Source organism: Hippichthys cyanospilos, chromosome 1 (genome assembly GCF_059441005.1).
Source record: "Hippichthys cyanospilos isolate Australia breed blue-spotted pipefish chromosome 1, RoL_Hcya_1.0, whole genome shotgun sequence".
NCBI lineage: Eukaryota > Metazoa > Chordata > Actinopteri > Syngnathiformes > Syngnathidae > Hippichthys > Hippichthys cyanospilos.
This window is the reverse complement of record NC_142369.1, coordinates 13,352,423-13,375,133: the sequence shown is the minus strand read 5'-3', so window position 1 is coordinate 13,375,133 and position 22,711 is coordinate 13,352,423. Positions and strand designations below refer to the sequence as shown.

Here is a 22,711-nt window from a genome sequence, read left to right as displayed (position 1 = left end):
TCGAAATACATGCTATAGTGCCACCTTGCTATCATTATTGAATTTATTTTGGGGATGAAAAATAAACAAAGAAAAAAGCGATATTTAACAAAAAACAACAAAGAAAATGTATACAGGTAAATAAAATATGTTGCAATTCCTCCACTATTTGTATGGAAAGCCCCTCGAATTTAATGCTCAGCAAATAGACTCGTTTTCTTTCGCGTCCACAATATTTGCCGTGTTGCGCTGAACTGGAATGCTTAAAATTGTGTCAAAAGTCCAACTATTTATGAACCTGACTTTGAAGCGTGACAGACTCGGGTTCATTGATGGTGAACGCTGTTAAAACCGTTGACGGACGGGCAAGATGCCCAGATAGCGCCAGTCAGCAATCGAAAGAAAAGCTGAAAGACAACAATTAGTCCGGGAATGCAAATCTGATATGTTGACGCCACATAGCCTACTAAAGAGGAATGCTGCCACTGACAACCACGCTGGGATGTCATTTCCGCATAATCACACGCAAACTACAACTTTCATATTTTAGAGTGGCTCATCACTGACTTGCGTTACACAAAATTATTCATTAGGGACGTTTTATACATCTCATAAAAGAGAGTAAATGTTTGATTATATCCTTTAGCTGAACACGCGAGTGTTAACCACTGTACACCCAAAATTGCTTCTATAACATGGATGTCAAACCCACGGCCCGCGGGCTGAATCCGGTCTGCAAGATCATTTCGTAAAGCATCAATAATAATAATAACAAAAGAACTGAATTCCTCTGCCGTCGGTAAAACTGTAACGTCTTTCTCGTGACTTGTATTTCTTTGTAAACTTACTTTATTTACAGCTCAGATGTTAGCCCACAGCGCTTCCGTAAACGACGTGACATCATGACTTCTTTGTGAGTTTCCGACTTCATGTATAGCAATACTTGGCTGCCACCCAGTGTCTATTTATTTATTCTGTTGAAATTTCTTTGCACTTCACTGTACTCTTTGATAAGAAGTTGTACAAACATAGATTTTGATTGGAGCAGTTTCCTTCCTCGGGTAATTTGCATTTCTTTGATTTATTTATTTTGGTTAATCTTATTATGTGGATTTCATGAACAAAGGGTTAAAAGATAATATAACATTCCCCATTCATTTAATGCAATTAAAAAATACATTAAATTGGGAAAATAGGGGACCAAGAAGGAAGATATTTTACTAATGTACTTTTCAACAATATATTTACCGTTGACCCTCGCTGTTGGCCAGGAATTGAGAGCATGACGGCGGACGTAGCAAAAACCTACACATAATTAACAAAATTATTTTTGCTCCATGCTGCCCCTAAGCTAAAGTGAGTTTGATGGTTTATGCGGTCCATGAAGGCCTCATAAGCGAGGAGAAGTCTTGGAAATAGCCAGCCCACCAACAGTCATTTGAGGACGGAGCAATCAAATTTGGACACGGCGAGGAAGGTATGGACATTTTTATTCAGCCGTACTCACCTTTATTGCCACTGGCCGGTTTTTGTTGTAACATTGAATTTTGGAATATTATACCTATACGGTATTCTTATTTTGACTTAGGACTGCGGATTTTGATTCCCTCCCGATAAAAATCCATTTTATTCTGGACGGAAAATGTAAGCTCCATTACAAGAAGCAGCAGACAACTACTAATAGGAAGGTCTCCATTTATTAGTCGATCCGGTTTAATAACATTAGTTTCAAATCTGTTCATTGCAATACAAAATAAATCACGAGGGCGTTTAAGAATTAGGTAGTCACGTGACCTATGGTAGCAAGCTTTGGCCATGATTGGGAGCATTTATTTACAAGGTAAAAGTGCATTAAAGTATAAATATAATCAATTTTTGAGGTTTATTCGTTTGCTTCTACTCGGTGTACATCTCGTTGATTTTGTCCTCGTACATTTGGGTGACGATCGGCCTCCGGAGTTTCATGGTGGGTCCTGTAAGTACAACGATATCGTGTTTCGACTATGCACATCATATCGGCAAAATAAACATCTGTTTGAGATCTAGAAAAACATCTCTGGAATGTGGCCTGGTTTGTCACAAGATGTTTGACCGAGAGTGCACGGGCTACATTCTGCTAAAGTTTCATTCTCTCACTGAAATAAAAAGTCAAATCCAGCGCAACTGTAATATTCCTACTTTACTGACCACTTTTTGACTTTTTTAAAAAAACGTAAAATCAGGATTTTGTCTCCCTGAATAGAAATAAGTTTTGTCACAAAATGTTTATTAGTCTTTTACAGTCCCAATATATACATTTTTTGCTTATTTTCATAATTTGAAATATTTTCCTCATTTACTCACTTACATAATCTATGTATATCCACAAAAACAGGACAATGTTCTAATAAGATTATAATAAGTTTCTGAATTACATTTTTGACTAAATTATGAATTTGAAAAAAAATCTTAGGACAGTTTTTTTAGGTAATTATGAATAAAATAAAAAATAAGAAAAATTCTGAACAAAATGTCAAAACCTCAGCATTCGTATATATTAAGAAATTGATTGCTCAAAATGATGCAAAATATCAAGTCAAGAAAATTTTTTTTTAAATAAATGGAAAAATCATACAATAAAAATAATCGAAAAAAAAACGGGATTTGGATGTCAGGCTTTGAAAAATAATTACCGGTAAATATAAGTACCGGTATATATACGTATAAACTTAATGATTTTTCCAAATCAGATGCTTCATGTATTTATATAATTTATATATATATATATATATATATATATATATATATATATATATATATATATATATATATATATATATATATATATATATATATATATATATATATATATATATATATATATATATATATATATATATATATATATATTTTTTTTTTTTTTCCCTTAAATGATTCTACTTTGTGGAGCATCCGTAGCCTCTCAACTCACCGAGCTCTCCTCCCGCTATGGAGAAATCTCTTGGCAGGATGACAAACTTCTGCACCTTCTGCGCTCTGGAGATGGCTTTGGCGTTGTATCGCTCCACGCCCTCCTGGATGGCCTTATGGATGGCGGGCTCTTTCTTATCGATGATCTCCGACACCCTGGTGGCGACCGCGCCATGTTCCCGGCAGAAGGTGACGGCTTCGGGGCTCAGCCGGTCCGTTGGTTTTCCATCTTCGTCCGTGACGCACTGGCCAAATCGTTCTTCGTAAATACTTGAGGGGAAAGCAAGCGATCGGGTTTTGAGGCGCTTACTTTGAGTGTGATGAGCACCGAGAGGAACTTCTTCCTGTCTCCGATCAGCATGGCGTTGCTGATCACGGGCACCTCGGCTTTCAAGGTGTTCTCGATGGGCACCGGGGCCACGTTTTCGCCGCCGGCGGTTATCAGGATCTCTGTGCGAACACACCCGTAATCAGGGCTGGGCAGTGATCGGGTAAGGGAAAAGACACAAATTCTACGAGACCACATGTCTCACGAGATAACGTCCGTGAGAACGAGACCAGATGCTTGCAAAATTTGTAATATACAATATTGGAAAATAATGCCTGATTTCTCAGCTTTCTTTTTCTTCTTTAAATTGTCAAACAGACCAAGAAAATTAAACAGCTTGAGCACAAATGTAAACTATAAAGCATTCAAATGTAAACATACAGTAAGGGGAGACAAACTATGTCCTATTTTCCTATATTTTACCACACTTTCTTTCAACAGCATAACCAAAATATCACCACACAGGTGGTTTGAAAGTCATCAGAGCATCCTGTATTCTTCCTGTAGAGCTACAGTTTTTCAGTATTTTGGTATGTGGATTGGATTAAAAAATTATATATATATCACTTAGTGAAAAACAAACAAAAACACAGGAGACCAACTAACACATTTGTGTTCTGAATGATCGTTTTTGTTGTTGTTTTTTTTGACGATCAGCATTTCTTTGTTTTGCATATACTGTATCTAGTTTTAGACTATCACGGTCAACAGCCTGGTTTGTCCGTAAGTGATCAGTATGAACGGCAACTGTCAGGCTGTTAGCATCAAAGCAAGTCTTTTGCGTCTCTTTGAAATGTAATCTAACTAAATGATATTTACATGTTGCGATAAACACTGGCGACAGGGACCGCACAATACATCGTTAGCGTAATTAAGTCCTGAATTAGCGATCGAACGTGATTTCAGAAAAACGGTGTTGACTTGTGACTCATGTTAATCCTATTCTAAAAAAGTATTTGAAAATGAAAATGTATTCATAGAAAATACATGTTTTTTTTCTAATGAGAAAGCCCTATGGAATATATGCGTGTGTGGCTGACCTTTGATCCTTCCCGTGATGAAGAGGAAGTTTCGCTGGAACTTTCCAATGTCTCCCGAGTGCAGCCAGCCGTCCTGGTCCAGGGCTTCTGCGGTCTTGTCGTTCAAGTTGAGGTAGCCCATGAAGACGTTGCGTCCCCAGAAGCAGATCTCGCCGTTGCCATCCTTGTCCTGTTGGTCCAACTTCACCCTGCAGCCTGGCATCGCCTTTCCGCAGCTAGGGCAACATGTATCCATTAGCATTAGCATTAGCATTAACATACTGTTTCGTTCTCTGCAACATTAACGATGTGCAGGCAGCCATTTTCACCCTTTGCTGTCCACTAAAAATTAGAGCCACCAAAATGACATGAATCGACAAATAATTGATCACTGAATTAATTAACAACTATTTCCATCAACAAGTCATTGTCTAGAGCTATTTCTTTCACCGAATAATATTTAAAGAAGTGGGCTGGACCAAGAAAATCATGGGACTTATTCATATAACTTTAAAACAACAACTTGAGATTTATTTTTCTTTTTTAATACTGTCCAAACTAGTACAAGCACAACATCACTATTAATCATAAAACATCAGCATTACTATTAGGCATAAGACATTTCAAGTTTTTCATCTATTACAAAAAATTGAGCTCGTATTTATGCTTTACAATACAAAAACATCTTGCGGGCTGGATTATACCTGTTTGCGTGCCGAAACGACCCACGACACCCCTGATCTAAATCATCTGATTTCAGCCTCTGAAAAGTCATTCTTCATTTATTTGTAGTACTTCATGAGAACACACTGGTTAACGTTTTGAGTTAATCAAAATAGGGCATTTTCATTTGGAAAACAATCATTGAAACCGTATCACTTTCAAAGGTCCATTAATCCAATTTACGTGATAGTTCAATAGTTGTTTTTGTTATCGCCAAGCAAAAACAAATAAACATCAATTGGTTAGCAAACAGTAATCAGACGGGGAAAAAGTTGTGTAATAAATGTATGCAAGCTATAAATTTACCCGATTATTAATCTGTGTAATAATGGATAAACCTGTTGATCTTTAAAAAATATTTACTGTAATAGTGACAGCCGTACAGAAAATGAAATGACAGTTTCTCACGGCTCAGGTAACAACCAATCAAGGCTCGGTTTGCGAACATCACATGACCAAACACAGCAAACAGGTGAGCTGTGATTGGTCACTACCTGAGCAGCGGTGCTGTCATCTTCTTTCGACGCCAAGTGGCAAAACGGCCACCAATCGAGATGGTTAGTATTGGGCAGTTTCCGCTGCTTGATTCACATTCCACATGCAATATTCATTCATTCGCTCCCAAAGACAGCTTTAGACGTCAACGACCAATTTTTACTGGGCTGGCAATGAATTTAGCTAAATAAGCTAAAAAAATCAAGTTAACTGGGCTGGCAGTGAAGCGGTAATCACAATACTGCGTTTAGATGTACAGTACTGTATTTTGTATATTGTGGTTTGTTCGTATATGGACTTTTTTGACTTGCCGTGCTCTTAATTGAATTTTTAATACAAGCTGCAGGTCCACAGTACTCCAAGCATGGTGCACGCTGACCTGGTGATGAAGAAGTCCTTGTTTGAGGAGACGGTGTGCGGCCCAGAGCTCTCGCTCATGCCGTACAGCTCCATGAGGGGCATGTTGAGGCTCATGAAGTACTCCAAGGTCTCCTTGGAGATGGGGGCCGAGCCCGTAAACAAGATCCGGCAGCGATCCAGGCCCAGCGCCGCTCGGACCTTCTTGAAAACCAGCTGGTTGGCCAACGTGAAGCCCCACGGCACGCGATTCTCCCTGCGACAGCCAACAAAGCTCAGCATTTCTTCTCATTCTAGTTTGACGCTTTGCCAATGAAAAATTCATCACACTGGGCAAAAATTGTACATTTATTTTCACACTCTGACGATTCATGCAATTTTTGTCTCGTATCCCAGATACAGTATTGATGTATTTTTATGTCTTGTATCCCAGGTATTTATTCATACATTTTTATGTTTATTCATATTTTGGCAAAAAAGTAAGGTCTGAAAATGGCTGGTTCTCATCTATGTGGTAAAATACTGAAGTAATCACCTACTTTACACATGTGACCAATTTTGTATTCGATTACCTTAAGTAATCCTTTAATTTAGTACATATTTACCCAAATTAACCAATTGCCTTAATATTTTCCTCAAAGTAATTGATTACCTTTGTACTTAACTACTAAAGGTAATCAATTACTATAGTGCTTAGTTACCTAAAGTAGTATTAGTAGTATTTAATCATCTCATTCAATACCAGCCATTTTTAGACCCTCAAACAAGACAAGCACTTGGATTTTTTTTCTTTTTATTTGAAAAAAAAAAAAGATGACAATAATAGGTACATGGGATTGAATGTCTGGTCTCTTAAAAGAAAACTTGGTTTGATTGAATGAGTAAAGTCATTTTCAAAATTAATATCCATCCATTTTCTAGAGCCGCTTAGCCTCACAAGGGTCCCAGACTTGCTGGTGCCTATCCCAGCTGACTTCAGGCGAGTAGGCAGGGCACACCCTGAGCTAGTTGCCAGCCAATAGGAGGGCACACAGAGACAAAGAACCATTCACGCACCCAATAACACCTCAGGACAATTTGTATGTCCAGTTCACCTGCCATGCATGTTTTTGGAGTGTGGGAAGAATCCGGAGTGCCCTGAGAGAACCCATGTGGGCACAGGGAGAACACGCAAACCCCACACAGGAAGTCCAGAGCGATGTGGATTTGAACGTTGTGAGGCAAACGTGCTATTCACTGCGCCGCCGAGCAGCCATAAAAATGAAGGTAGGTCACTAACCGAATTCTTATAAATGACATTTTTCTTCTTGTTACTATGGAAGTATTGTTTAGTCTTTGCCCTTCCTGACTTTAGGAAACATTTGAGAAAAATATATATTTTTTTGCATGACACTTTGAGCAAATCCTCTGAATACCAATTGAGGGGAGTCTGTCTCACCCGTGCATGGCGCTGTAGTTGTACAGGAGCCCGATGTTCTTGGCCCAGTCGGCCACGCTCTTCTTGAAGGGGCTCGCCTTGGCTCCGGCCTCTTGCATTTTCTCCTGCATCTTCTCCCAAACGCGAGGGACGCCCAGGAACGCTGTGGGCCTCACCTCTTTCATGGTGGTACCCAAGGACCCCTTTTGTATTCAATTAAAAAAAAATTGGCGGTCATGTGAGGAAGGATGCCAAAGACGCGGCGTGCGCTCACCTTGAGGGCGTCGGGTTCGGCGAAGTACGTGGTGGCAGCGAACCTCATGGGGATGTATATGTCGTTGAGCTGGGCCGCCACGTGGCTGAGAGGCAAGTAACTGATCACAGACTCCTCGCCGTATCGCAGATTCACCGAGTCTCCTGCTCTCTGGGCCGTCCAGGTCACCTGTGCAGGGATTGTTGGGGTTCCTCAAGGGTCTAGTTTAGGACCCTTTCTTTTTCTTTTTTTCAAGAGAATATTTGTGGGGTTTTCACTAATCTAGGATTAATTTGAAGGTAGCTGAATTATTTTATTTTGATAGGTTTTTTAAAATGAATTTGAAGGGTTTTTTTTTCCTTTTTCGTCACCTGAATGCGTTCAAAATTGTCCATAGTGACACATGCAGGCGCTAACTTAAGACTCACGTTGTCGTGGCACAGCATGACACCTTTTGGGGGTCCGGTGGCTCCCGACGTGAAGATGAGGGCGCAGCATTCGTTGGCGCGAAGGCAGGCGATGGACTCATTCAGGTCTTTCTCGGGCACGTCCTCGCCTAGCCTCATGAATTCTGCCCACTAAATACAACGTGTGCCATTCGTGCTCACACAAAAGAGCTAGGCTAACATAGCGAGTGCAGTTTTTTCATGAACATCATTTCATTCCCCCATTCGTTCCCTTTGGAAATCCCATTGGTTTTCCTCATGGATTTCCACATTTTTTTTACATTTTGGGGGAAAATTTCCATGTAAAACTCACAAATTTTTCATGATTTTATCATTTCGAACATGAACATTTGCTCTTTGGTCAAATACAATCCATTAATCCTGTAGCGTATTTGGAAACATACCGTGTAAAGTGAGGGCAGCCGCTGCTTTAATTCACCTTTGTACTGTACGATGGCTTTGAGATGCGGCAGATCATCCTTCACCTGCCCAAAGAATATATATTTTTATTTAGGGGATGTCTTACACGCTTGACACATGCACGACGTATGCAGAGGCAGAAACTTACTTGCAGAATTTTGTCCAGCTGCTGCTGGTTCTCCACTACAATAATGTTGGCCTGCGTGGCGTTGGCCACTTCCCAACAGGCAGGAGGTAAGTTGGTGGTGTAAATGCCCGTGGCCAAACCCCTGGAATGCACACAGATGTGTTAGTTTTTGCTGCATATTGTACGTGGGAAAAGAAATGTATTAGCTGAAGGATACAAAGTGAAGAATGATGTTATTCATTTGAATGCATTTGTTTTAATTCCACATACATGTTGATGTTTGGATGGCTAATAGTCATGGTCATCCAGCATCTCTGTTTGCAAAATTGTGTGTCTTTCTTTGAGAGTTTTTCATCTTCACTCGACAATTTATTGGCATATTTTTATTCTCGTTAGTTCACAGTTTGAATGTGCTTATAATAGAGACTTTTTTCCTAATTAAATTACTTTGTTGATGTTCACTTTCTGTTTCATTGTGATCTCAAAAAATTGCAATTTGTTCATACAAAAATTCAATGTATTTTTTTCTCATTAAATTACATTTTTTTTCTAGCGAGATTATTATTTCATTTATGTGACACTTACTTTTTTTCACTCCTAAAGTTACAACTTTATTCAAGTAATGTTTACTCATGTATTACCTGTTTATCTAGTATTTCTAATTACTTATAATACTGATTGATATGACATTTTTACGACTTCTTTTTCTATTCTGCAGCTGGACTTTAGCGCTAAAGTTTAAAGCCCCTATCCCACTAAGGGCCGCCGACTAGTGAATGCCCACAATGGTAGCGACTCTCTTGATCTCCGGAGTTTATTCAAGGTCGCCAGAGGTCACCACAAGTTCAAGAGCAACATCTGGCGACCTTGAACCAACATTTTGCGGACACTTACTAGAGTTCGCCTGTCACTGAAATACTAAGTGCCGACATTTTGCACAATATTTTCACCTGATTTAACACATTTAAAATAATCTCATAAAGTTCATTTCAAGATCTGCTGTTCTGAACCTGTCATCTTCTTGCATTTAGCTCTAGCGTTTTACAGCTTCTCAGTACAGCAAAACAAAGTAAATTTGTAGTCAATCATTATCTACATAAGTGAGATCTTTGAAGTATTTTTTACATTTCCCCTTCCGCCAATTTGCTTTTTAATTAAAATTTACTACGTCCTATTTGAAGCATGTAAACAACGTAGAAAATGTAAACCATGTAATCACAAGCTGTCATCATAGGGATAATGATCCAAAGTGTCTTGCCTGTACTATGTGAGGCACGCTCATTTCAGACGCACGCTGTATCTTTATCGTTAACACAAACTGACACATTCTTTCAAGAAGATATACATGACAAACGTCGCATGAGCTTAAAAAGATGTGCGTCGAGATAAACCAAAAAATGTACAGCACTTACCCGGCCAGGATGCAGCCCACGTCGGCGATGAACCACTCAGGGGCATTGAATCCAAGGATGCCCACCCCGTGGTGGCGCTCTAGGCCCAGCTACACACACATAAATCCATTTTTAATTAAGTCCCTTTGCGACGCCTTACTTTTGCCCTGTATTCACGTTCCGAAGCTAGCGTGTCTCGGAAAGGGGATCCGTAACAGAAGATGGCCATTTCACACGCCCAAAGTACAGTATTGGTTTTCCCCGGAGAGTTTCGGACACGGCCGCTACTAAACAAAGATGGGCGTCACGAACAAGAGAGGGCAGAAAGTTTCAGTTACATGCTCAATCTTTATTTGAGTTCAACGTTTTTCAAACGGGAGTAAGAAACCGACCATCAACTCCCTACCGTTGCACAGTTTATATATATATATATATATATATATATATATATATATATATATATATATATATATATATATATATATATATATATATATATATATATATATATATATATATATATATATATATATATATATATATATATTTATATGAAAAATATTTCATTTTCATTTGATTATGACTGTGTAGACTAAGGGTGTCAAACAGATTTTTATCGTGGGCCACATTGTACTTATAGTGTCTGTTAGAGGGCCGGAATAAATCTAAAAATAGTCTAAAAAAGCTTCAATTTTAACGTACCACTTTAATTTCTCTAAAATCCTGAAAATTTAGGACTTAAAAATAGAAAAACACGTGTCTAATAAACACCATTTTTGCTGGTTTACATCTTTACCTAGTTTTGAAAACAGAGGCCGATAAAAACTGTTGAAAAGATTGTTCTGGAACAGAAAATTGTTATTTTTGAAGACAATCTGCAAGTTTAGCTAGAAACTTGAAATCAAATCAGCATTTGGCGGGCCACATAAAATGATGTGGCGGGCCGGTTCTGGCCCCCGGGCCTTTAGTTTGACACATGTGGTGTAGACACACAAAATGCATCTTTGTTCTTGTTAAGATTACATTTTCCTTAAGAAAACGTCATTTGGAAACAAAGTGTAACTGTTAAAAAAATATTCAGACTTCATCTTGGAACAATTTAACAAAGTTTCATACAAATACATGTTTTTATCCAGACAAAGTACATCTTTGTTCTGGCATAGATAACAATCTTTTTCCTTGAAAGAAAAAAAAAAAGAAAAATATTTATATAGTGATACAATTGAATAATTTCTAAAACATGCTCAATTTTTGAAAATAATTGTGTTTTGACCTAATCTTGGAAATATGATTTTGTTTTGGTAAATGTAAGTCTTTTTATTCTGCTCTTGTAATTTTTTTGAACTCCTGTACTATGGCAACTTGTTTCTCTAAAAATATCAATTTGATGTTGTAACTTCTATTTATTTTGTAATTATTTGTTTTCTAACAAATCTTAAACACAATTTTTTAATGAAGACACAAGAGCTAAATGACGTTTTTCATCCAACATCAAAGGCAAATAGTAACAGTAGTAACATTTGTAACCATCAATTTCATTAAAGTCGAAAAAATGATCTCAAGTAAAAGTAAACTGATGTGTTCATTTACATGTACACATTTTATAAATATTAAAGAAATTTTGAGACATTAGCTGCATTTTTTTTCACATCAAAAACAATTGTGTCCTCAACTAACTTAAAGTAAACAAAAGAGACAATTTGCAGCATTGTGCTGTCATAAAACATCAAAGGTAAACTAGTCCACAATCAACCAAAAACTTTCTAAACATCAAAGAAACTTTGAATAATTGAATAATTACAGTAAATTGTCGCTGTTGTTTTGAAACACCGAAGACATTTTGGAGTTGTCTGCAAAGCTAACTTGCAAGTTTTCATCAAACATGAAAGAGAATAAAGTCTCCAATGAGCTTGAGCTGATTGGTAGAAGTATGATAAGGATGGAAAGCAAGAGGATGAAGCGAAAAAAAACCTCGACAACATCAAAGACAAATAACGCCGAAGCCAAACGGACAAGGACAAAAGCACACACCTTGATGAAGCTCTTTGCCGCCGTCCTGCACTGTTGGTAGTAGTGCCTCCACGTGAGCGTCTCCCACTGTCCGTCCTTCTTGTACGCCATGGCCGGGTGCTCCCCGAAGGCCTCCGCCGTCTCCAGGAACATCTGGTGCACCGTGACGGGGACGTCGGCCGCCGGCCCCGACTCCTCCGTCCTCAGGCGGACCGCGCCCTCCTTGCACGTGGTCCACAGCTGCTCGGCCGGGGCCAGCGTGGCGGCGACCCCCTGGGGCCTCAGCGGGATGGCGGGGGGCTCTGGGGGGCAACAGGGGCAGCTGCAATTACCCGCCATTGTGATGGGTCGCGCTCGGGACTGCGGCGTGTGAATGACCGAGTGCGCAAGATGCGAGGGTAGGCATGGTAGGACTGTGACGTGGAGGCCGCGTCGGGGAGGTGTGTTACCTGAGATGATACAAGCGCCGGTGTGTGTGTGTGCGTGTGTGTACCTGCTATTCTGGTTTTGAAGCTTAAAGGACATTTTGTTTGCTCAGTACAAACACTGCACAAATTGGAGTGGCTTTTTTCGTCAGGTGGAACTTGATGTTACATGTTATGAGGAATTCTGCAACCTTTTTGCTTCAAAAATCATCATACTGTGTATGAGTAGGAATCAAAGAATGAATCTGTTCAGCCTCCCAAAAAACAATCACGCTCTGTGTATTGTACTTAAAAAACAAAACGAAACAAGAATATCATCATTAATTGCAATTAAAAATGGATTTGTCATGTGTTCGCCTTCAATTGTGAAGCGCATTGATTTTGACCACCTGGGGGCAGACTAGGTATTCTCGAGGGGGGCTCAGCTGAGATTGTCTATACAGCAGTAATACTAGCTGTTCTTTGCAGAGGATAAAGACTATATACATGTGAATGTTGCTGTATGGTTAGTCTACATGTGTTGCAGAGGGTTAGTAAAGTCATGAAAAACCTGAAAATGTTATGAAAATTTTAAATTAATTTTCAGGTCCTAGAAAAGTGTCTTTTCCTTTTCTGAAAAGTCCTGGAAATTATCTAAAATTTGGAAAATAACTAAAATGATGTAACTACTTATAGTATAGTATATAGTATATAGTATATAGTAAAAACACAACACATTCCTAATCTTAAATGTTCAACTCAATATGATTCACCACCATTGTATTGTATTGTTTGGCTTTTGTTTTCAATTTTTCTTTACACTATTAGTTTGGTTTAATCTATGATAACTTACTGTTTTAATGAGTATGTTATTACTCACGTTATTACTATGTTATTACCTATGGCTTAATTTATGATAATTTACTGTTTTACTGAGTATGTTATTACATGATCAAACTCAACACATGTACAGCATTTTGTACACAGCAATGACTTTTTAAAAGTGCTCCAGAAATTAAGTTAATGGAGATTATTTTTCAAAAATGTTGTAATCCAGACTGTTTTGAAAAGATCTCAATTTATTCATGTTATAACACCTTTTTAATGTGATTAAAAAAAACAGTCCACAAAAAAATTACAGAATTAACTCATTCACCCGTAGCCTAGTAAAAATGGATCTTTGATGTCTATAGCCGTCAATGGCAGTGAATGAGTTAATAACCCTTTAAAAAAAAAAAAAAATCAGCAGCAGAAATTTTTGTACAATAAACTATAAAAAATACGATATTCTCCTAGACCAAGATGGTTTTAAAAAAAAAAGAAAAATTATAATAATGACCTAATTCTCACTTAATTGCTTGCCAAACCTGCTAGGATTTTTTTTTTTTTTTTTACAACCGTGCTCAGGGGCACATTCATAACAACGTTTGGAGTTTTTTAAACAAACTTTTGAATGACAACCCTTTCAGCAGCTGTACAATGTGTGTTGCAACTGCTATAATGAAACCCGACTGCTATTACTTGAGAGAAGGGAGGAAGGAAGGCTGGATTTATAGTATTCTACTTGAATGTAAATTTTTGGATTATAACAATCTTTAATTCATTTTCTAGTAGAAGCCACTTGCATTGGTCCCTTGTAGTGAGGTACAACACATACATATTGTGCTGGTATAGCCTATTTATGATAGGTGGGGTGGGGGCAGGCAGCCCCTACTGACTTTTACCTGCTTGTGACTGTTGTGGCTGAGCTGAGAGTCCACTTGTGTGCGTGTCCTTCCTGTTGAAAGTGGAAGACTTTGTAATGGGTTAGGGTAATCACCTCCAAGTCACCATGCTTTATTAGCAAACCTAATACAATAGAATACAATAGAATTTGACATTATTAGTTTCGAGTCAGTGTTTTTTGCAAGCATCTCAGTATCTCTACTTAATTTGCATTTGCCAGTCTGACATGATCATACAGTGGTGCCTCGGCATACAGGTTTAATTTGTTCCCTGTTCATGCTTGTAACACAAAACACTTCTATCTCAAAGAATCTTTCCACATTGAAAATGCAAGTAATCTGTTACAGCATCTCAAGATTTGGCAACAACTTTTTCTTTGATATTTTTGGAAAAAGAATAAAACCGCAAAGATCTCAAGTTGACAAGTTTTCCATCCATCCATCCATCCATTTTCTAGAGCCGCTTATCCCCACAAGGGTTGCAGCATATCCCAGTGGATCGAATGAAAGAGCCAAAAGCACAAATTCTCCAGACATCGAAATGAAGCGGAGTTGCCAACAAAGCAAATGACGTGTCAAGAGACAGCACACAGGAACACACCTTCCTCCTATCAAATCGCTCCCTACTAGAAACCACTACTCCTCACAAGGGTCACAGGCTTGCTGATGGCTATCCCAGCTGACCGGGCAGTAGGCGGAGGGCACCCTGAACTGGTTGCCACCGAGCCGCCCATGACAAGTTTTGTCGAAACAAATTGCAAAGTAACGGCAGGTGAAGGAAATGATATCCTGTCAGATTAGTTCCATTGCCCACTAGGGGGCAGCACACAAATTTGATGATGAAGCACAGAGGTCCTAAGTTGGCCGCAAAAAAATCATGTTGTTTTTCGTTAGAGATGATAAAGTTAAACTTAAATTAATACTAAATGAACAGCTGTTTTGATTAAAATCACATTAACCTTCTTTGTTTGATGCTGTATGTAACAGTAAAGGTCAAACTAAATTGGAAACAAAAAAATTTAAATCTTGATTTATTACTATAGCTAATCCTCATAAGATTAAACATTTTCTTGCACCCAAGACAAATATTAGTCACGTAAATCCAAAGACAAGATAGCATGGCATTCTACATGTTCGAGGTGGTAGTTGTGTAGCGTGTGCGTACCTGTCGATGTGGAGTCCATCTTTGTCAGTGAGCCCATTACCCAACACATTGTCGGCCATCTTGAGTTCCAAGCTGCAGCAAAGACATGAGCTCAAATGAAAAGCAGCAAAGAGGCTCAGCGATCATTTATAATTGTAACATTGCAACACTGATCATGCCCGCTTGGAAATATGTGGAGTTTACTTGCAGACGGCATTGAGACATCCTTTGCCCCCCCCCCCCACACACACTTTACCTTTAACCTAATAAATGATGCTGAGCCAGCGTGTCACACATCACACTATACACAAGTGTGAGGCAAGGGCCAAAAGGTGTCATGTTGTCTTTAAATGTACCGCAAAGACAGAAACATGATGCCATCCAGAGGACAGGTTCTACAACAACATGTTTAAGTTCAGCTTAGGTGAAGAGCAATACAATTTTTAACAAGTCTGAGGTTCATCTTGGGATATTGCAACTTTTTATGTTAAAAAATGTAATTAAAAAAAATATTTCATTGTTGAAAAAAATCTATTGAAAAAAATACAACTACAGAAAAGATAGTCCTGATTTTTTTTGTAGAATATTACAATATTTTATCAAGACATACTTGTATTATAATGCTTCTTTATTTAAAGAAAAATGTATTGTAAAAAATCCAAATTTATTCCCAAATTATCCTTCCAAAAAAAGGGCCTTATTATCAAAAAATAAGACTAGCACTTCTGAGCATTACTGTACAACATTGCATATTCACTGTAAAATGAATTATGTTGCACCTGACATGTGCAATAAAAATAAATTTGATTATTTCATTTAACATTTAATTATTATAATGTTACAACTTTATGTCATGAAAAATATACTTCTATTTGAAAAAATATACTCTTGTTTGATAAGAAAATGTATTTCTAGAAATGTATTCTCTTACTGTTACAACCGATTTTTTTCTTCAGGAAATGTTCACATTTTATTGAAGACAACGTAGGACTAAGTTCTTAAAAAACAAGCAGAACTGAAACTGTTTCATGAAAAATCTGCAGAAATAGAAATACAGTGGCACCTAGTGGACAAAGTGTTGAATGATATTTCATACACCCAGTCTGACCTCGGTCTGCGTGTGTTGTCAATTTATCTGAACTTTGCTCCATTTTCTTCGGGTTTAAGCATCTTAAGCAATATGATACCATGGCAACAACAAATTGTGGATGACGCTATTTTGAAGGATCAATTTAAGAACAAAAGACTGCTCTGCGTCTGTAATAACACCTATTCATTTGTACATAATACATTTGAGTTTATTTTCGAAAAGAATGACTTTTTGTAAGACAATGACTACTCTCCTTTTTACAGCTTTTAATTAACCCAACAACAAATAACATTTTTAAATGTAGTACTTCTTTAAAAACAGATCTGTGAGATTACCTGCAAATAGTACTTTTTTGCTCCGTGATTATGACTCTCTTTCCCCCCCCAAAACAACTTGATTCTCATAGCATTATCCATTATTTAGCAAAAGAAAAAACATATACAAAATGACAAAACTCTTTTCATAAGAAAGATGTAAAATATATTCAAAGCATCCACGTTATAACATGGAATAAAAAAAGTGCGCGAATGAGCCATCTATTCTTACCTCCTGCAGGGAATCATTTGAAGACCTGCGGTAAGTCAGGTCAGTCTGTGCAGGTGCATCCTATGGTCGCTATCATTGCCCAATAGGAAGTCTGCATGCGGGGCATGCCGCCCCCCAAGTCCCGCCCACTTGCCTGGCAGGGCCACGACGCCCTGTGCGGGAAAAAAAAAATCGGACGCCAAGGTCGCAACTCCAGCAAGGTGACGAAGACCCAGCAGGCTTGTTTGTGTTCAGCTGACTCATGTTGAAACTACTGACACCACACTTAAACTACACTACACCGTGATGGAAAATGTCAATCGGTTTTTTTGATGCCTCCATAAAACATATTTGTGTTTATGCTTTCATTAAATAAATACACCTTTTCTTTGAACGGGAAAAATGCGGGGGCTGCTGTCTGCCACTGCTCACACCCCAACACACTCTGACAGACATGATGCCTATTTGGTCCACTTTCTTCTTTTTGAATGGAATGGGGAGGAAAGTTTATCTACATGTCCAGCAACAAGCATTAACCTTACTCACGCGCATATGTAAACACAAAGGTCCATTTATCACACCACATGTGACCTAATGTAACACCGAGGTTATGTGTCAATGATTGTCGAGCCCGCTTATCAAATGCCAACTTTACTACAGGATAGAATAAGAAAAAAAAAAGACATTTTGTAGACTATCTTCCACTTGCATCTTGTGTTTCAAGATTTTATTTCCGTTTACTTTATTAACAAATGAAGAACACACTGAAAACACCAACAACGAGTGCACTCCTGTGTAAGTATGATTTCTATTCTAGTCTTATTTTGTTCACTGTTCAAATTTATTTTTTGTAGACCTATCAGAGCAGTGCTCCCAATTTTGTTATATACCTGCTGTACAAAGACAATAAAGTCGTTATAATGTAGTCTTTTCTACGTTGAAGGCATCTAACGGAGCAATATTCATTTTTCTATTAAAGGTTTTTCTATTCTGTGCCAACTAGTATAGAACCCAACGTGGGTATATTGGTTATGAAATTGGCAAAACTTTCATTTCAATTCATGAACCTCCTCCTCTATTAATTTACCTAATTATTAGTTTACTAGCTAGCTAGTTTGTAAACTTAGCTATGGAGTTTCTAAGTTATTAAGGTTGCTAGGCTCTCAATACTTAAATTTCTAAATAAATCACACACATTGCTGCTGCAGTTAGCTACTTAACCAGTTAACTAGTCAATTGTTTGGTATACTACCTAGCTAGATTTTATGGTGGTCAATCAAATATTTAGTTACCTGGTCCATTGTTAGATTATTTGGCAAGCTAATTAGACATTTGTTTAGCTAACTAACTAATTAGATATTTAGTTTGCCAGACGGTTAGTAATTTCACTAGATATTCAAAACAACAAACTATGAACAGATGAGGATTGTTATTTCACTAGACATTTAACTAAAAAACAAACTATGGAAAGGGTATAAGCAATAACTCGCTGCGAAAATACACAAAACAAATAATACTGTATGTGCAGTGTTACTCAAAGATTTAAAAGTCAATGTTTTGTAAGGTTTTTATTGTTATTATGAACACTTTGGTGACATGAGTAGAGGAAATATACTCACATTGGATGTTGTCAACATCCAGGACTAATGCATTGTATGTACAGAAGTTATGCGAAGTATTCATTCACCCTGGCGGCCATGTCATCTGTCTACCTCCCAAAACATGCAGGTGAAGATGGTAGACGGACTGAGCGCCGTGTTTGCCATCGTTGATAACTGCAGACCATAATAACTTAAATCAATACAGCTCTACAACACTTTCACAATGTCAACGGGACACTTACCCACACGATAACCTTCTGTTAGCGCTTCCTGCTTGGCCACCTTCTTGGCCACTACCAGTAAATGTCCCAGGAGCTGCACATAGTGGAAATCAATATTTCATTGTTTTCTTCATATATGCAATGGAACACATGCAAATACCTGTCAAGCTTTTTAAAAAAATAGCATAACTTTTCATTTAGAATGATTCGTTTTTTTTATTTTAAACATTTCATTGATGCTCTATCTCCATCTCACCTCGGCGTCATTATCTTTGGCTTGACTTATCCTGGGAATGAACTTCTTTGGAATCACCAGGAAATGAACAGGAGCCTGTGGGCTGATGTCCCTAAAGGCCAAACACTGAGGTGGAGGAAAGACACTAAATAAACAAATTGTGACCAGATTTAAATATTTGCTTAGAAGAACAAGTGGACCTTGTCATCCTCGTAAATGATATCTGCAGGAAGGCTTTTGTCAATCACTTTGGAGAAGATAGTAGCACCTGGGCGGCCATATTTCTTACTGGCTTCTTCCGCCAATCGTACTTCGTCACTTCCGGTACACAAAGCTCTCTGAAGGGGGCGGGAAGCAGAATAAAAAAACAACGTGGAAAGACGCGCTAACACCGGTGACACTCACTACATATCCATTTGCATTGAACAATATTTGCATTATATGGCGACAATGTTGAATAGACGCTACCTTGACTCTGCAAATAAGTTGCAAACCGCCGAGTTGCGCCGCCGTTCGGCTAGGGACCAAACACGTTCGGAGAATATGATGATAAAACATGGCCAAGGAGGCCATTGTTTGGATTATTCTCAAGTCAAAGCACGCTTGGTACTCGTGAAGCGTGGCGCTAGTGCTACATTGGAGTTGCCTTCAGGGATGCCTCGTTTCTCATAGCGCTGGACGTCAGCGGAAATGGAAGCCCAGGAAACCCGCATTGGTTTGGGTTTCATTTGTCACACAACTTGATGTTTTTTTTTTTTTTTTTAATCTGAATATTTTACAATGTTTTCGAAAAATATACGGGACGTATGACAGTTGAATGTCAAAACGTTTCATGTAGAAATACGACATGATATCCATAATTTCCGGTGTTACCTTGCAGGTTGTGTTCAAGAACACGTATGAGGGTCTGCGAATATGCTAAATAAGAGCATATGCAAAATAATGCCAATATTAATAATAACACATTTGCTAGTAATAGTAATTCATAAATATTACGCACTTGGCTGCAATTATTTTGCTAAATTAATGCGTGTATCAATTTTTGTTACTTGTATGATAGGCGGCGCTGCTGTGAAGTGTGATCTCTTCTCAGTCCTCGCTTTGCGCTAAGAGGAAGCGAAGACTTGCCAACATGGCGGCCTGCACAAGGCTGCCCTTTCGCATCCCTTTACACTTGCTTACGAGCCACAAGCTTGTCCACACCGAGGCGGCGGTGACAGCAACAGCGGTCAAGGAGGCCGTCTATCCGCCCATTAAGCCCTCTCTCACGGCCAAAAGCAAATCGGCCCGGATGCGTCAGGTCGAAGAGCAAGTGGAGCAGATAAAAGCGTCCACGGTGCAGGAAAAACTCCGGCTTCTAACGCGCATCGAGCGCAAAAAGTACGTCGTTTACCCGCAGACGTTTGCACGGGACGCGGATAAATGGTACCAGCACTATACCAAGACCGCGTACATCCCCGGTTTGCCGGAGAAACTCAACCCAGCTCGACCCCCTGTCGCCGGGGAGGAGAATGAAGATTCCACTGCCTCAAAAACAGAACATCTCGGCATTGACGATGAGGCATTCGACGACATCCGTACATCGGTGACTCACGTGATTCTCCAGGAGCACTGCCACTTGATTAAACGTCGACCGTACACGTACAGAGTACAGGAACTCAACGAGGGACCCTTTTTGAGGAACTTGGTCAGAGTGTTAACATACCGCCTGGTCAAATACAACCCACTGCTCCTCCACTCCAGCATAGGTATTCAACCTCATATTGCCGGTGAACGCAGCATTTACAGATTAATTTAATAAATCAAGATTATCCAAACTTTTGAATGTCCAATGCTTCAGTACATTGTGAACATGTGTGTGTTCCATTGCAAGGAGATGAATGAAAAACGGCAAATAGTACTGACGCATTTAACATGTATCCATTCAAAAGGGATAGATGTTTGAATTAAGTTCACCAGCACAGTATACATTAGCGTACATTTGAGGTTCGCCCTGAAAATGCAGACAAAAGCACATATTCCCAACTGCTTGCTTATTTTTTTGTGTTGTCAGATTATGACTCCCAAGTGGGCTTCTACTGGAGGAGAGGGGAGCGGATTGTCCCGAAGGGCCACAGAAGGGGGCACCTGGAGCCTGTCAGGTTCCAGATAGACGACCGGCCTCTCTGTCAGATTAGAACAACTCGGCAACTGCCTCAGGTTAACCCTGAAATGCCCTGTCCTTGCAGACTGTTTCCTTGGCTGCTATTGCGTTTTGTTTTTTCACAGCTTGTCTCGTCATCATTGACTCTTTTGATTCCTTCTTTGACGTTTGCTTTAGGAAACATTTTATTTTCCTCAGTTTTCTCTTTTTTTTTTTTCCCTCATCATTCTTCAAAATTGCTGGCCAATACCTCTTCCTATTAATTCTTTTCTTTGTATTTGCTGTCATGAGCTATGCTTACCAAATCCACTTCTGGCAGCCACTCTTTGTTTTTACAGCTTTAAAACGACTTTTCAGCCTTGTGCTTTGGCAGAGATGTGTCAGAACCCAGAGATGAATATCGTGCTAAAAGACAAAACATATACCCCGTGTTTATACTTGACTGGGAGTGAAAGAGTTAAAAGTGATTTTGCAAAGCGAAAGTCCAAACAACATAACAATGAAGAATCCAAAACGATCATAACCTTGATGTTGATTGAAATGCTCCCTTTCAGTTGGTCCCGATGGAGGTTTCTTACGACGCTGACGTTCCAGTGGTTCCGTACAGTCCCGACCTGTTGCCGATGTTCAAAAGGCAATACGCCAATACCATTTTCACAGGTGACCTCCTGATTCTCTTACGGCTGCTAAATGAGGAGTCTTCAGGCGTCATCAAATTTTCGCCGTGCCGTGGTCCGACAGGTTCCAAGTTGCCGGACCCTGCATGCTACGGTCACACACAGTTCCACCTGGTGCCCGACCGCTACCACAGGGATCGCATGGCCCGCCGCAAGCAATCGGACCAGGTGGAGGTGTTCCTCAGGGCCAACGCCATCACCAGTCTGTTTGCGTGGACTGCAGCGCAGGCCTCCTATCAAGGTCTTTGTTATTTTCACACAATTTTGAAAAATGATGTAACTTTGTTACATTTATTTACTGATCCCTTTGAAATGTTCACCTCATATTTATTGAAAAAAATGTTAGGTTTCTGGAACCACGAGGACGTGAGCAGACCCTTCGTCTCGCAGGCGGTGATCAGCGACGGACGCTTTTTCTCCTTCTTCTGCTACCAGCTCAACACGCTAGCTTTGTCCACGCGGGCGGATGTGGACAACGCCCGCAAGAACCTCCTGTGGGGCACCGAGAGCATGCGCCTCTTCGACGGCGTGGAGGACGAGCGCGTGGTCGGCCTCAACGATGACACGCTCCGGCTACTTGTGCGATTCCTACTCCATCGGCCCCAAGACGACATTGTTGTTGGAATATGAAGGAGCAGGAAGTTTTACCTCCCCCCAAAAAAGTAGTTGTGGACTAATAAAACGCTTGGAATGCCATTACATTTGCGCTATTTTTTCCCCCCATTATTGTTTTGTTTGAGTATTATATAAATTAAAAGGAAAAAAAAGAAAGCTGCGTTTCTAGCTATTAAATCTTTATTGGTAGAATGAAAAGATCTAAATTCTCTCTCTTCTGTCCATGTAGAGAGATGTTTGTTTTGTATTCTATAAATGAAAGGAACAAAGTGAAATGTTGAAAAAGAATCTATTAAATATATATTATTACATATATTTAAAAGAGAAAATCTAAAAATATACAATCAAACATGATAAAATCGCAAACAAACTGTGTTGTATAATGAAACGACATTTTAAAAGGAACTACATAAAGCGT

General features: G+C 39.1%; 3 protein-coding genes across 3 annotated transcripts; 1 reads left to right on the top strand and 2 right to left on the bottom strand.

Moving 5' to 3' along the window:
• Positions 1-1,657: 1,657 nt before the first annotated feature.
• On the bottom strand, positions 1,658-16,839 carry LOC148429310 (long-chain-fatty-acid--CoA ligase ACSBG2-like). Its single transcript, XM_088419630.1, has 15 exons — positions 16,823-16,839; positions 15,208-15,279; positions 14,043-14,095; positions 11,936-12,216; positions 9,926-10,014; positions 8,535-8,655; positions 8,371-8,451; positions 7,949-8,098; positions 7,542-7,709; positions 7,289-7,470; positions 5,873-6,106; positions 4,297-4,511; positions 3,239-3,378; positions 2,930-3,173; positions 1,658-1,952 (listed from the first exon to the last, which is right to left on the bottom strand). The coding sequence occupies exons 1-15, from the start codon at positions 16,837-16,839 to the stop codon at positions 1,876-1,878; spliced, it is 2,124 nt and encodes a 707-aa protein (XP_088275756.1). The 3' UTR covers positions 1,658-1,875.
• Positions 16,840-18,354: 1,515 nt separating this feature from the next.
• On the bottom strand, positions 18,355-19,676 carry hint2 (histidine triad nucleotide binding protein 2). Its single transcript, XM_088418385.1, has 5 exons — positions 19,327-19,676; positions 19,059-19,196; positions 18,880-18,984; positions 18,645-18,717; positions 18,355-18,576 (listed from the first exon to the last, which is right to left on the bottom strand). The coding sequence occupies exons 1-5, from the start codon at positions 19,429-19,431 to the stop codon at positions 18,485-18,487; spliced, it is 513 nt and encodes a 170-aa protein (XP_088274511.1). The 5' UTR covers positions 19,432-19,676; the 3' UTR covers positions 18,355-18,484.
• mrps30 (mitochondrial ribosomal protein S30) lies at positions 19,237-22,377 on the top strand. The gene is made up of 6 exons (XM_088418362.1): positions 19,237-19,252; positions 19,919-20,606; positions 20,912-21,057; positions 21,556-21,661; positions 21,743-21,919; positions 22,025-22,377. Exons 2-6 carry the CDS (start codon positions 19,991-19,993, stop codon positions 22,306-22,308), a joined length of 1,329 nt encoding a protein of 442 aa, XP_088274488.1. The 5' UTR covers positions 19,237-19,252; positions 19,919-19,990; the 3' UTR covers positions 22,309-22,377.
• Positions 22,378-22,711: the final 334 nt, after the last annotated feature.

What these genes read in the sequence shown, in the direction of transcription:
- LOC148429310 (XM_088419630.1), bottom strand. An exon ending in GATGGACTCCACATCGACAG is followed by an intron (nt 14,096 to 15,207) that starts GTACGCACACGC and finishes CACTTTCAACAG; the next exon opens with GAAGGACACGCACACAAGTG. An exon ending in TCATGCTGTGCCACGACAAC is followed by an intron (nt 7,710 to 7,948) that starts GTGAGTCTTAAG and finishes ATCCCTGCACAG; the next exon opens with GTGACCTGGACGGCCCAGAG.
- hint2 (XM_088418385.1), bottom strand. Translation starts at nt 19,431, where the DNA reads ATGGCCTCCTTGGCCATGTTTTATCATCATATTCTCCGAACGTGTTTG. An exon ending in AACTTATTTGCAGAGTCAAG is followed by an intron (nt 19,197 to 19,326) that starts GTAGCGTCTATT and finishes CGCCCCCTTCAG; the next exon opens with AGAGCTTTGTGTACCGGAAG. An exon ending in CCAAAGATAATGACGCCGAG is followed by an intron (nt 18,718 to 18,879) that starts GTGAGATGGAGA and finishes CACTATGTGCAG; the next exon opens with CTCCTGGGACATTTACTGGT.
- mrps30 (XM_088418362.1), top strand. Translation starts at nt 19,991, where the DNA reads ATGGCGGCCTGCACAAGGCTGCCCTTTCGCATCCCTTTACACTTGCTT. An exon ending in CAACTCGGCAACTGCCTCAG is followed by an intron (nt 21,058 to 21,555) that starts GTTAACCCTGAA and finishes GCTCCCTTTCAG; the next exon opens with TTGGTCCCGATGGAGGTTTC. An exon ending in AGCGCAGGCCTCCTATCAAG is followed by an intron (nt 21,920 to 22,024) that starts GTCTTTGTTATT and finishes AAAAAATGTTAG; the next exon opens with GTTTCTGGAACCACGAGGAC.